This window comes from Otolemur garnettii, unplaced genomic scaffold (assembly GCF_000181295.1).
Source record: "Otolemur garnettii isolate 467f Iridium unplaced genomic scaffold, OtoGar3 scaffold00010, whole genome shotgun sequence".
Classification (NCBI taxonomy): Eukaryota; Metazoa; Chordata; class Mammalia; order Primates; family Galagidae; genus Otolemur; species Otolemur garnettii.
Genome location: NW_003852405.1, coordinates 23373308 through 23387782, shown reverse-complemented (window position 1 = coordinate 23387782; position 14475 = coordinate 23373308). Strand labels below are relative to the sequence as shown.

Genomic DNA, 14475 nt, shown 5'->3' with positions numbered 1-14475 from the left:
GGTTGCTGTGAGCTGTGACGCCACAGCACTCTACTGAGGGCAACATAGTGAGACTCTGTCTCCAAAAAAAAAAAAAAGAAGAAGAAGAAGTAGGGAGAACGATCTTTCCTGCTACAAAGCAATAGGGACCCATGGTCATTATGCCACAAGTTATGAGTTGTTTATGTCAAGGTGTTGGTGAGTGGTAGTCATCTAAGTAAAGGGTTCCACTTGGTCTTCTTTTGGCTTAATTGTTTTCCAAATGGTAGGTTGAGAAGGAGGGCTCTAGTTCAAGGCCCTAAAACTAACTTGCCTAAACAGATTTTATCACGCAATGAGCTCAGCAGCCAGAGACATAGGTGAGAATGAGATGCATTTTATATTATTCAAATGACTAATTCCTAAGAATATGTTCCAGCTCCATCCATGTAAACATAAAAGAGGTAAAGTCTCCATCTTTTTTAAGGGCTGCATAATAATTAGTGATGTTGAGTATTTTCATGTTTTTTGGCCAGTTGTCTTCTTTTGAAAAGGTTCTATTCATGTCTTTTACCTACTTATTATTGAGGTTGTTTTTTTCCTTGCTGATTTGCTTGAGTTCTTTGTAGATTCTGGTTATTAGCCCTTTATTGGATGTATAGTTTGTAAATATTTTCTCCCATTCTGTAGGTTGTCTATTTGCTCTGTTAATGATTTCCTTAGCTGTGTAGAGCTTTTCAATTTAATCAAGACCCATTTAGTTGTTGTTGTTGTTGTTGCTGTGATTGCCACTGGGGCATTCTTCATAAAGTCTTTGCCTCGGCTGATATCTAGAAGAGTTTTTTCCCATTTTCTTTGAGAATTCTTATACTTTCATGCCTTATATTTAACCCTTTTATCCATCTTGAATCAATTTTTTCTAATGGTGAGGGAGATATGGATCCTTTTTCTTTTCTGCATGTGGCTATCCAATTTTCTCTACACCATTTAATGAATAGGGCTTCTTTTCCCCTGTGTATATATTGTTGTCTGCTATGTCAAAATCAGTTGTTTGTATGTGAATGATTTTATATCTGGGTTTTCTGTTCTGTTCCATTCATCTATGTCTCTATTTTCATCCCAATGCCATGCTGCTTTGGTTACTATAGCCTTGTAGTATATTTTGAAGTCTGGTCTTGTTATGCCTCCTGATTTATTGTTTTCACTTAAGATTGCTTTGGCTATTCGGACTCTTTTCTGATTCCAAATGGAGCATAGAATTATTTTTCTAGATCTGTAAAATATGACATTAGTATTTTGATGAGGATTACGTTGAAGCTGTAAATCACTTTGGATAGTATGGACATTTTAACAATGTTGATTCTAGCAATCCCTGAGAATGACAAGTTTTTCTATTTGTGTTGTCTGTGATTTCTTTCCTCAGTATTTTCTTTCCTCTTTTAGTAGAGATCTTTCATGTCTTTGGTTAAGTATATTCCTAAGTATTATATTTTCTTTATAGCTATTGTGGATGGTATTGAGTCTTTGATGTGATTCTCAGCTTGACTATTACAGGTGTACAGGAATACTACTGATTTGTATACTTTGATTTTGTAACATGAGACTTTGCTGAATTTATTTATCAGTTCCAGGAGTCTCTTGGTGAAGTTTTTGGAGTTTTCTAGATATGAGATCATATCATCAGCAGCAGCTGAATTTTTGCTTTTTCATTTCTTTAAAAATGTTTCTATATGGAATCGATTTTTCTTCCACCATTTGCTTTAGTTTCAGTGCCTGTATCATAGAAGGGTTCATGTCATAAACAATGTAACACAGTCTTGAATAATCAGAACCCTTTTGGAAAACTGTCTAATGTCAATTTATTTTCTGACATTGGTTCTTCTACAACTTCTTCTTCATTTCCAGGACTGATTCAGAAGCATTTTCTCCCTCAGGTCATCTTCTATTAATTCCTCTGGTGTGGTCTTCATTAGTTCTTTAGTATGTCAAGATCCATACCTTGAAACCCTTCACCCCTCCCCAACACCTTTTTTGGCCATATCCATCATCACTTTCATGATTTCCTCAATTGGCTTCGTTCTAAATTCCGTGAAGTCATACACGGCAGCTATACACCATTTTCTCAAGCAGCAATTTATTGTTTCAAGCTTGACAGCTTTCAGGGCTTTTCTAAAACAACAATAGCCTGTTCAATGGTGTAATCCTTACCAATTTTCATGATGCTCTATCAAGATTTTCCTCCATAGCATTGATGATCCTTTCCATGGAGTACCATGTGTAATGAGCCTTAAAGGTTCATATGACCTCCCGATCTAGAGGATTTAGAGAGGTTGCTGGGGGGGGGGGGCAAGTAGATAACTTCAATGTCTTCAGTATTGAAATGGGGTTCTGGGTGGCCAGGGGCTTTGTCTAATATCAAAAGAAATTTAAAATGCTGTGTCTTACTAGCAAGGGACAAAATGCTAATGGAACTAATCCAGAAAAAAAGGTTCTTGTTGTCAAAGCCTTATTCTTATACATCCAAAAGACTGGTAGCTGGTGTTTATCTTTTCTCTTCAAGGCTCAGGGGTTAGCAGCTTTATAGATAAGGGCATTTCTGATCATAAACCCAACTGCTTTTGCCCAGAACAGTAGAGTTAGCCTATCCCTTCCTGTTCTAAATCCTAACAGTCCCTTCTCTTTCTTTCTTTATGGCACATTTTTTTTTTTTCCAGAATAGGGCACTTTTATCCCTGCTAAAAACCTTTTCAAGCAGATATTCTCAGTGATTTTCTTAATGGTATCTGGGATCTCACCTGATGTCTCTTAACCGGCAGAAATGCTGCTTCTGTTATCTTGACATTTTTTAAGCCATACCACTTTCTAAACTTATTAAACCATCCTTTGCTGGCATTAAATTCTCTAGCTTTAAATCCTTCACATTCCTTTTGCTTTAAGTTGTCATATAATGACTTCTCTTATTCTTTAATTATATTAGCGTTTATAGGAATGCCTTTCTGATAACAATCCTGCACCCACATAAAAGTTGCATTTTCAATATAAGATAAAAAGGTATTTCATAAAAAGTATGAGGTTTTCATGTCTGCAACAACAGCTTCACAAATTTCCTTTTCCTTTTTCTTTTTTTAACAATAGTCCTTAAACTGACTCATTTATCTAGAAATAGTGGGTAACTGCATTTGTAGACCTCAACCTATGACACATATCAAGCAATTCAACTTTTTTTTATAAAGTCATGACTTCTCTCTGCTTCTTGGAAGTGCCTCCAGCATCACCAGTGGCACTTTATGTGAGTCCTCTGGTGTTATTCAAGGTTTATGGTATCACACTAAATGTGATAAAGAATACTTAACAACCATGAGAGATTACTTCTTACTGTAATGTGCAATTTACTGGAGCCGCTTACATGGAGATGATTATTGTCAGGTGGCATTTTAAGGGGATTTTGTAACACTTGAGCTCACTTCAATAGCAACAGGAAGCAGCTACAAAATTATTACAGCAGTATAGTATGTGCTACAATTAATTTTATGCAGTTATAATTTAATACTGCATCTTTACACGTATTTACATTTCTCTTCACTGCCTATGGCAGATAGCACCATGTACAGTCTATAAATACATGCATAAGTTTTGATAAATTTTTACTTTTTACAATCGATTTGTGTCTCTTTTATAATAGTAAATTATCAAAAAACTAGTAGCTTCATATATTTTATGCATTTATGACACACCTAGGTTTTTCTTAATTTTTTTTCAATATTTCTAGGCTATGGAATTCATCTGAAAAAATTTTCAATTTGTTGAAAATTTCCCCTCCCAAATGTCCCCATATACTTATTGGAAAAAAATTGCATGTACATGGACCCACGCAGTTCAAACTCATGTTGTTCAAAAGTCAACTGTATTACATAAAATGAAACCTGCTTACAGCGTCTGCTTTCCAAGGCTGGGGCTCAACACCAAATATATAACCTATTAGTGAGAAAATAAATGCCTATATTGCTCCCATCTCCATCACAGAGATTGCTGAAAGAGGAGAAAGAGAAGAGTAACACTGTGCTCTCGTTTACCTTAGGTGGAGTGGGTGGCTCTTAGTTTGACAGAATACAATAATGCAATAATGATATTTGGATGTGCAAGGTAGCCCCAGACTCTTGAAGCAATCAAGAGCTAAATAGCACTACAAGATTAAAAAAAAAAAAAAAAAGGGATGGAAATCAGCCGGGAATTAAAAACTGTAATAAATATGGTGGGAGGCTTGGGTAGGGTTTCATGGTGATGTAAAACCATTCAGTATTTCTTTCCTTCAATGAATCTGCTCACCCACAATGTCTTGAGGGATTGGTGCTGGGGGAAAAAATCATAGTAAAGGGGCTTATTTCTATGTCCAATTGGCATGGAGCCAAAAGAAGAGAATAACAGCCATGGGTGATATCCAGGTGAGACCGAATGTTCTTTACAAACTGGGATTATGTGCCAGGAGGGACTGTAAGAACGTAACTCCCCAACCTTCTGACCTGGAATTGAACTTCTAACAGAGAGTGGACTGCAAGATGAGACCAGCTGGTTTTAAATCTCAAATTTCAGGGTGAACAAGGACAATAGCTGGGTACGTTTGGAATTACTTCCCTTCTTTTACCTCTGCAAATAGAAACTTCCATACAACCTTCATAAACGCTTATTGCAGACTAAACTGCAGTTGCCTATGCTTGCCTGTCCAAACTTCCTGCCAAGCTGCAGGCAGAGACTGTACCCCACTTGTTCAACATCCAATAGTCAAAACAAGACTGAACAAATGCATTAAAGGAATAAGCTGTCCAAAGTCACTCCTGTGGCTTCCTATTCTTACGTCCCGTGATCTTTTCCCTTTATCAGTAGCCTCTCTGCCCACTAAGTCTACAACCCATGTTACACCCCTGATTAGATTAATAAAATTTATCTATTATAAAGTTCCTCACTGGATCTTCCCAGAGTCCCTCCATATTGTACCTCAAAGGCACACAAATGGCCTCATTTCCAAATTCAACGTTGGCTCATATAGTAACAAATTATTAAGAGTTCTCCAAAGAAGGATGCTATGAGTGCTGATTTGTAGTTATATGCTCAATTATGGAAAATAGAGGTAAAGAAAACAGCTTCCTTTCCTGCATATTCCTAAACACGACAGCCAAGAATGCTACTCAGAGTAAATTGTGCATTTTTAGTGTTTTTGATTACACCAAATAATTAAGCAACTGTGAGAGGCTCTGTTAGAGGCTTTCTTTCCTGAAAGAAAATGAAAACAATTGTCCTTTCCTGCTTTTAATTATGTTGCTGAGGTTTTTTTAAAAAATATGAACATTCTGTCTCCAATAAAAGCCATTGCATTATAACATAAATGAAATGGAACCACCCAGAACAAATATTAGCAAGTTTCCAAAACACGACAAACAGACTTTCAGAGATTCGGCTGTTTGGACAACTGACTCTCATGCTGCCTTACCAGAGGGAATCCGGTTTTGCACCTTACATGGCACCACTTTTTCTAAGCAGGGAAATATCAGGTGAAGTGACACTGAGAAGTGGATTGCAGAAAAATCCTCCCATACCAGGGAGGAAAGGGGAGCAGATAACGAGGAATCCTGATTAAACACAAAGCTACGATGAAGCAGGGGAGTGAAGCACAAAGCAGGCAGAGGGAATCAGATCCTGACAGCGGGTTCTGCACCCGTGTGCCTGCGCTAGCAACAGAAAGCAGCCCAGTTGTAATCCTTGGCTGCTTGTTCCTACTTCATTTCCTGAACAAATAATTCAGTATTTCTTTATTGTAATCAGAAACCTGGTTCCAAAATAACCAAGAGAAGTAGGGACATGGCTGTCACACAGAGAGCACAATGCAGGGGGCTGCTTTTACATGAGTCAAAGTCGTGCATGGTTGAGAACAGGCTCCCTTTCTCCTGTCTGGCATGTCACTGAATTCATACAGATGGGGAAGACACCTATTAGGGGCCTGGATGACTCCTCATGTGTATTAATGAAAGCTCTGTATTGCAGGCTGAGTGGATGGTAGAAATGTGAGCATTTGTGCGTAGAAGATTTACACCATTATAACCCTAATGTATTCCTGCAGAGTAACAACACAGCCTACCTAATGTACAATGATGGCGTCCCTAAATCCATGAATTACGGCTCCAAGTATGGACACACCAAAGGTATGATAAAGGCTCTTGGTTTCGCCTTCCTATTGGAAATCAACAGCGTCTTAAACATTTCATCTGGAACGTTCTTATATTCCATATTAAAAAGGTAGCTTTTCTTTCTAGTGGTTCATTTTGGATTACTGAAATGTATGTCAATATCACAGATTATAATATAATTAATTCTATAATTTGATTTGATGAAATCCTATTTCATTTCTTAATATATTTCTAAATCTGCATTTTAGAGCAGAAATCCGAGTACTGACTACTGGGAAAATCAGATAGTATATATACATGTATACACACATGTACACACACTTACACACACACACCAGAGAGCCTATGTATATGTAAGTGTATCTGTATAGATGTGTATATATGTATGATGTGTGTAGTATATGTAGACATGCACACTTTAGTCAGATTTACTAAGGCATAATTTACATAGAGTAAAATTAACTCTTCTAACTGTACACTTCCCCTTGAAATAAACATTTTTGAACCAGTATTTTTAAATTGTTTTTCTATTATCATAGTTTTATTACTATATATTTTGTTATATATTGCTATTATGCATTGCGATTATATATGGTAATTTTTATTGTCCCCAGTTTTATAATCTTTCTGTGCATGTATGTCTGTGCATTGTAGCAAAATTCAAAGTGCAAGTAAACGTAAAATATGTACTCCTGATGCCCATTAGATAACCACACTGAATCCTTTTCACTTTTTCTAAAATATGTATTTTAAAACATTTTAAGAAAGGTATTGTAATGACTATTTTTTCAACCTTTTCTTGATTTAATATATTATGAATAACTTTCCATGGCAACATATATTCTTCAAAAGATTTCAAACTCAAATGGCTTCAGGGAGCAAGCAAGTGATGGCAGCAGCGAAGTGGTCTGAACTGGAACTTGGTTTGTAAGGGACAATTTCTATTCAGTTTTCCTGATGTGGATACAATTTTTCAGGAGATGTTGAAGATTAGTGTTGGTGGAAAGTCTCAGCTTTTAAATGTTGGCAATTAGTCCAACATATTAAAAGAAATAGTCTGTGAGCCTAACAAAATGTTATCTAGAGGCCGGATTTGGTACGGGCTGCCAGTCTGCAGCCTGTGATGGAGAATATAATTTGTATAACCATCAAAAGACATGAGCATCAAAAGCTGTTTATTTAGCCAAGTTGTTCTCCTGATGGCCATACTTACAAGAAACCCAACAATTTTTATAACATACCACATTCTCAATCTCTCCAAGAACCTCCCATCATTCCTGTTTTATCTGTTAGTTGCTGCAAGGGTTCAGAGAGAAAGTAAGGCCCAATGTCAAGTGGAGGGGTTCTCTTTGCCAACAGATGATGCCCCACCATCGTCTAGCATTTGTGCCAGGAGGTGAGGATTCCAGCAAAACAGCACATTCATCCGGGCAGAGAAGACCTCTTGAAGGTCATCCAGCTCTATTGGGCAACAGAACTTTCAATATTTTCCACCATGACACAAGTATTGATTATTTTTCCACTAAAAGAGCAACAGAATGTTTTCTTAAGATGTGCTCTTTGAAAAAAAGAAATAACTGGCAGGCATTTGGTTTCCACTTTAACAGTAAGGCAAACATGAATAAATGTGATACTTACATGGTCAAATGCTAACTGGAAAGTCTAGCTACCATACCGAACCTACCTGAGATATCTGGAAACACAGAAATAACAAGATGATAAAAATCTATCTTCTTCCTTCCTGGCTTTCATGTCATTTTGCTCTAGAAAGTTCTACTAAACATAGTTAACTAACTTTAGCAAGGCTTCTTTTTTTCTCTTTGCCTCTTTTTTGAGGCTTGTAGAATTGGGGGACTGCTGTCAATGAAGGAGCAATCGCTTCTTACAAAAAATTCTTGCAAGTACATCCTTCATCTGGTATTTTCTCTTTCAACTGTTTTTTAGCCAGCTTTTGAAAATAGCTTAGCTGCTCAGCAGTGAAGACATTGTCTGAATTTTGCCAGGTATCTGTACAGTTTAACAAGGTCAAATTCCAATTTAGCAAATCTGCATTCTGCCAAAACAAATTTTCCTTGTGGTTTCAACATGAGATCCTTCTGAACTCTTCCCAGGATGGCTGCCTGGGCTACCTGTGTGTGGTGGCTTATTCCCAGCTTCAGGGTAATGTAATGTGTGCCACAATTGTCTTTGAAACCTTTGAAAAATGAGCATGATTCTTGGGATTAATAGCCCTAATAAGACATTAGCCTAGGGGGCAGTACCTGTGGCTCAGTGGGTAGGGCACCGGCCCCATATACTGAGGGTGGTTCAAACCCAGCCCCGGCCAAATTGCAACAAAAAAGTAGCCAGGTGTTGTGGCAGGCACCTGTAGTCCCAGCTACTCGGGAGGCTGAGGCAAGAGAGTCACCTAAGCCCAGGAAGTCGCTGTGGGCAGTGATGCCACGGCACTCTACCGAGGGTGACAAAGTGAGACTCTATCTCTAAAAAAAAAAAAAGACATTAGCCTAAAGGAGAGGTTCTCAACCTGTGGGTCGCAACCCACAGGAACTGTCTTAAAGGGCCACAGCATTAGGAAGGTAGAGAACCACTGGCCTAAAGCATAAATGGGCTTAAATGCCGTAGCTTTGAACCTTATTTTAAAAGGAGCTGTGTTTTCCTGATTTGTCTGTATTACCTGTGTCTTTGGTAGGTGTATTGCTGTGGAACAGAGTCCAGGGGTTCTGGCTGATTCATTCTATTCCCCTGTTTCCTCCGATTCCTGGAGAAGGCTATGATTATCCACCCACAGGGAGACGAAACGGACAAAGTGGCATCTGCATAACTTTCAAGTACAACCAGTATGAAGCCATAGGTAAACTTTATGGGGGAAGACAAGAGAGAAGCAGTGTTGGAGAAGGGAATTCAGGAATGCATTCATGAACGTATCACTCCATTTTTTAAGCGCTCCATGGGCCCTCTGATACCTAGATTCTATCATTAGCTGGGCTTGGGTTCCTGGTCTACCAATGAAGTTGTTAAACTTGACTGAGGCAAGACCTAAAGGCCCAGGTCGGTAACAAACATGAGTGAAACAGACAGATATTACATAAGAAGTGGGGATACTGATGAATTGGGGTGTTGACTCCCCCATAGATTACTTCAAAGGCCTCAGATCCATAGTTCTATGGCTCTATTGGAATGTAGATGTAATGATTACAGGTCTCCCTATTTTTCATGAGGAACCAGAAACCTGGGGGGTATGTTGTGTGTGTTGGGGGGGGGGGGAAGAGAGAGAAAGAAAAGAAAGAGAGAACTCCTGATTTTTGAAGATAGGCTCAATCTCAATTTTTAAAAAATTTTGCAGACCACATGTTGCCTGTAAGCTGCCTCCATGACACCTCTGAGCTAGATAATCTTTCTTAAAGATTTCAAGCTCAAATAGTGAAAAAATACTTAGATTTGGAGAACTACGGGGCAGGGGAGAAGTGGGAACAGTGCTGTGCCACTTTTGACTAAGCACGTTGGTTGCTAACTAGCAAGAAAGAGTGACTTGTTTCTAGATCAGTGGTTTTCCGCCAGTGTGCTGTGAGAGGATCTTAGTTATGCCGTGAAAATTTACAAAGATCATTAACTACATTATTTTGAAAAGAAGTTCAAAGCACAGTAAGTATTTCCTTTTTTTGTACTCTTTTTTTAAAATCAACATAATTGAAGTATGCCACAGAATTTTAACTATAGGCTCAAGAGTGCCGTAAGATAAAACAGGTTGAAAAACATTGCTAGATACAAGAGGTTCAGAAAATGTTTCTCACCAAATTTCTATCTTACGACATCGGAGCTTCTTACCCAAGTCAAGTTCTAGTATACCAGCTAAATTCACATAATAATTAGAGAGCTAAATGTAATAGAGATTGGGCTGATTATTCTTGAAGCTGGATGATCAGTGCACAGAGTTCTCTGATTTTGTATATGCACATTTAGGAGAAAAAGCATATGGCCTCCAATACCTGATTGCCTGGTTGAATATCAATTTGCTCAGTTATATGTTTTAAAAGCTTGGGCATATGACATAAGTTCTCAGGGAATTCCTTTATATTTATAAAATGAGGATAATCTTAACAATAGAACTTACCTAATAATAAGATTGCTGTGGGGATGAAATGAGTAAACTCACATAAAACTTAGAGAACAGTGTCTGAAAAGGAGGAAGTGCTCCAGGGATCTCAGTTATTTTAACCAAAAGGCATGTGGAAGGCTTTGGTTTACAGAAGGGAATGGTTTTGTTTTTGTTTCATTTGTTTGTTTATTTAGTTCATGTTTTGTTTGTTTTGTCTTTTGAGACAGAGTCTCACTATGTTTCCCAGGCTAGAGAGCCATGGCACAAACAGAGCTCACAGCAACCTCGACCTCCTGGGTTCAAGCAATCCTCCTGCCCCAGCCTCCCAACTAGCTGGGAGTGCAGACACATGCTGCTGTGCCCAGCTAATTTTTTATTTTTAGTAGAGATCGGGTCTTGTTGTGTTGCCTTGGCAACTCAAACTCTTGGCCTCAAGCAACCCTCTTGCTTTGGCCTCCCAAAGAGCTAGGATTACTGACATCAGCCACCCAACTTGCCCTTGTTTTGTTTTTTAATCCACAAGATTTATAATGTCAATAGGCATTTTCATTTGCATCTTAAATTGTTTTGTTTGATGTTTCTTGATTCAGATTCTCAGCTCTTGGTCTGCAACCCAAACGTCTACAGCTGTGCCATCCCAGCCACCTTTCACCAGACGTTCATCCACATGTCCCAGTTGTGCAGCAAATCCAGCTCCTCGGAGATCCCTGGCAGGCATGTCACCAAACTTCAGTCAGCCCAGGGACAAAATTTCCTCCATTTTGCAAAACCTAACTCTTTTCTTGATGGTATGAAAGACTATTATCAAACAATATGGTATATACCTCTACTGTCGGCTTCACTGTGTGTTGCTTAGAGGAGATAATCTGACTATTCAAGAGAAGAGAAATAGAAAGGAAGGGAAGTGAGAGGAAGGAAAGGGAAGTCAGGGACCAATTCAGACTCTGCCAGTTTCTCTTGAACAGCATGGTTGCTGATCCAGCCACACAAGTATCTCACAACTGCTCAACTAGGGGCCGGTGAAAACTCAGTCCCCAGCCTCCACGGGACATGGGGCTACAGCCCTTTCCTCTTCTTCCATTCCCTAAGCAGTTATTTTAACCCTTTCTTACTCTAAAGTCCTTTTCACCTGGAGTCCCCAACTCCCAGGCTATGGACCAGTACCAGCTCATGGCCTGTTAGGACCCAGGCTGCACAGGAGGAGGTGAGTGGTGGGGCGAGCAAGGAAAATTTCATCTGGGTTTACAGCCACTCCCCGTTGCTAGCATCGCCAATGAGCTCTGCCTCCTGTCAGACCAGTGGTGACGCTAGGTTCTCAGGGGAGTGGGAACCCTCTTGTAACCCTGCACGTGGGGGATCCAGGCTGCACACTCCTTATGAGAATCTAATGCCTGCTGATCTGGGGCGGAGACGTAATGCACTTGAATCATTCCCCACTCCAGTCCATAGAAAAATTGTCTTCCATGAAACCTCCCTGGTGCCAAAAAGGCTGGTGACTCCTGCTCTACCCTACCCCACCGCCTCACTCATAGCTTTCCTTTCCCCAAATCGCCTGGGAGAAACCCCCCCAGTACTGCATCCTCCCCCCCCCCAACAGTCTCACCTGTTTTCATTCCTTTTTACAAGGTGTTTTTCCATCCCTGAAGAAGGGCTGCCCCCCCTGTGCTCTGCACCTATCCACCCTCTGAATACTTGGTCTGTCCCCTCCATCCGGGCCCCCTCTTCTGCGTCCACTCTCCCCTTCTCCAGCCTCCTTCTGCACAGCACACAAACACGCCTAAAACCCAGCCTCGATTCTGAATCCTCTGTAGCTCTGTTTGCTCCTCTTCTTCTTCCAGATGTCTTTTTTTGAGACTCCTCGGGGTCCTCACTTGCTCAGGGCTCCCTCACCGCAGTCCTGCTCCTGCCTGTGGACACTCTAAACGCTGCCCCCAGTCACCAGCGGCTGTTTCAGATCACTTCTCTGTCTCCCCCACCTGTTTGCTTCCTTCCTTTCTTGCACATTGAATACAGTTCACTGCATGCCTACTACTAGCAAAGCCCTGTTAGGCTCTAGAAACTCCAAAGGCAACAAGATAGAAACAGCAGAATCTGTGGAAACCCTTTCCTTTCTGAAACCCTCCCTAGGCTGGCTGTTGGGAGTATCAGCTCTTGGTCTTCCTCTAAGGCTTCTTTTAAGCTTCCTCTGCCAGGTCTTCCTCCTCTGCAGCTCTCAGGTGTCTGGGTTGCCAGGTGGTCCCCTCAGGGACCCACGTGGGGGATTCCAGTTAGCCCTCAGGCGATTCCCAAGTCTGGATCTCTGCACTGGCAGATGTGTCAGTGCACCACAGTGTCACTGTTCCACTTCTGCTCAGAGGTGGTACAGCCACACCAAATTCAAGATGCCAAACTCACCTCATCATCATCCGCCAGAAACTTTTGTCTCTTCCCTTACTGCAGGTCCCCCAGGTTTTCCGGATCTCCTCTCACCCCTCTTTTACACCGTCCAATCCCCTGAGCTCTGATCCTTGTAACACCTTTATCTCAACTCTGTCCCCTCACACACCTTTGCATATTGTTACAGTTACTGCAACAATCCTACGTTTTGCCTGTCTCCTTTCTAACTCGTCCTTCCCAATTTATCCTGCACGTTGCCTCTCAATTGACATTTATGATCATAAACCACTTTCTACCAATTTTCTACTAACATTCCTTTACAAATTCCCCACTGATTGGGGGAAAATCCGAACACTTTAGCATGGCTCACATAGATCCCTAGAACCTGGCCCAGCCTCACTTCTCCAGTCCTTTTCTTTCCAAAGGTCTTTTAAGGATAGAAATATATATTGCTCCCTCAGTTGTATGGAACAGATGTGTGCAGTGCAGGAGCCCACATTACCATAGTAATGGGATAACGTTTGTTTGCAGGTCACTTTAGCATGTACAAAAGACTTTCTCACCCACTATCTCCATTATGTGGTTTTATTGTATTTATTTATTTATCTATTTATAGAGACAGAGTCTCACTTTGTTGCCCTCAGTAGAGTGCCCTGGCATCACAGCTCACAGCAACCTCCAATTCGTGGGTTCAAGTGATTCTCTTGCCACAGTGCCCGGCTATTTTTTGTCGCAGTTGCCATTATTGTTTAGCCGGCCCTGGCTGGGCTTGAACCCGCCAGCCTCCGTGTATGTCACTAGCACGGTAACCACTGTGCTACAGGTGCTGAACCACAATGTGGTTTTATTGTACTTGTAACTTCCACATATCAGGGTGAATGAGGATTTCCACTCCGGAGGACATTTTCAGGGACTCACCTAAAGGCGAACACCAACCTCTCTATCTTTCTCCTTCTACACTCTAGATATCTTTGCAGCCTGGATGGCTCCACAGCTGAAGACACACTTGCTAGCTGAAACCTGGCAACGTACAGGACAAGAGCTTCCTTCAAACTGCTCCCTCCCTTACCATGTCTATAATATCAAAGCGATTAAGTTGTCTCAAAAGGCTTATTTCACCTCTTCTCAGGATCATTCCAAGTGGTGTATTTCCCAAAAGGGCACCAAGAATCCCTGGACATGCATTGGAGACATAAACCGGAGTGCATCCCAAGCCTTTAGAAGTGGAGGATTCATTTGTACCCAGAATCAGCATATTTATAGAGCATTTCAAGGATTAATTTTATCTTACGAAAAGTGTGTCTAAATATGGTAAAGTACACAAAGGGTACTATCCTTGAAAACATTGATAATTGGTCTTGTTCCACTGGAGTCATTCTTTATATATGATATAATCTACATATCATAAAATAAAACACGTTTCTCCCATGTTTACCATTTTATCTTTTAATTAGTGGTAATTTATCTATTTTGTATTTACATGCCATAAACACAAACCATTAGATGTAATTAACATGAGAAAATTATTCTCATGGGGAAAATATTGTTTCCAGATTAGTCAACTCTAATTATTTACAGATTAGCTGGCCATCCCATAGATTAAATTTCATCTTTTTTTTATTATTATTTATTTTTTTGAGACAGAGCCTCAAGCTATCACCCTGGGTAGAGTGCTGTGGCATCACAGCTCACAGCAACCCCCAACTCCTAGGCTCAAGTAATTCTCTTGCCTCAGCCTCCCAAGTAGCTGGGACTACAGGTGCCCGCCACAACGTCCAGCTATTTTTTGGTTGCGGCCATCATTGTTGTTTGGTGGGCCCCGGCTGGATTTGAACCCGCTAGCTCAGGTGTATGTGGCTGGTGCCT

General features: G+C 40.4%; 1 protein-coding gene across 5 annotated transcripts in view; it reads left to right on the top strand.

The window, feature by feature from the left end:
* DNASE2B (deoxyribonuclease 2 beta) overlaps nt 1–14033 on the top strand; it is a 19606-nt gene extending 5573 nt beyond the window's left edge. Inside the window, exons 1-5 of one of the 5 annotated variants that reach the window (XM_023509936.1) lie at nt 5396–5504; nt 6071–6152; nt 8827–8988; nt 10824–11021; nt 13575–14033. In XM_023509936.1, the coding sequence (XP_023365704.1) occupies nt 6092–6152; nt 8827–8988; nt 10824–11021; nt 13575–13915 (762 nt within the window). In that variant the 5' untranslated portion in view covers nt 5396–5504; nt 6071–6091 and the 3' untranslated portion in view covers nt 13916–14033. Of the gene's footprint in view, nt 1–5395; nt 5505–5994; nt 6153–8147; nt 8298–8826; nt 9230–10823; nt 11022–13574 lie in introns of those variants that run through there. The other 4 variants (XM_023509935.1, XM_023509937.1, XM_012801671.2 and 1 more) reach the window with 4 other exon arrangements.
* The last annotated feature ends 442 nt before the right edge of the window (nt 14034–14475 follow it).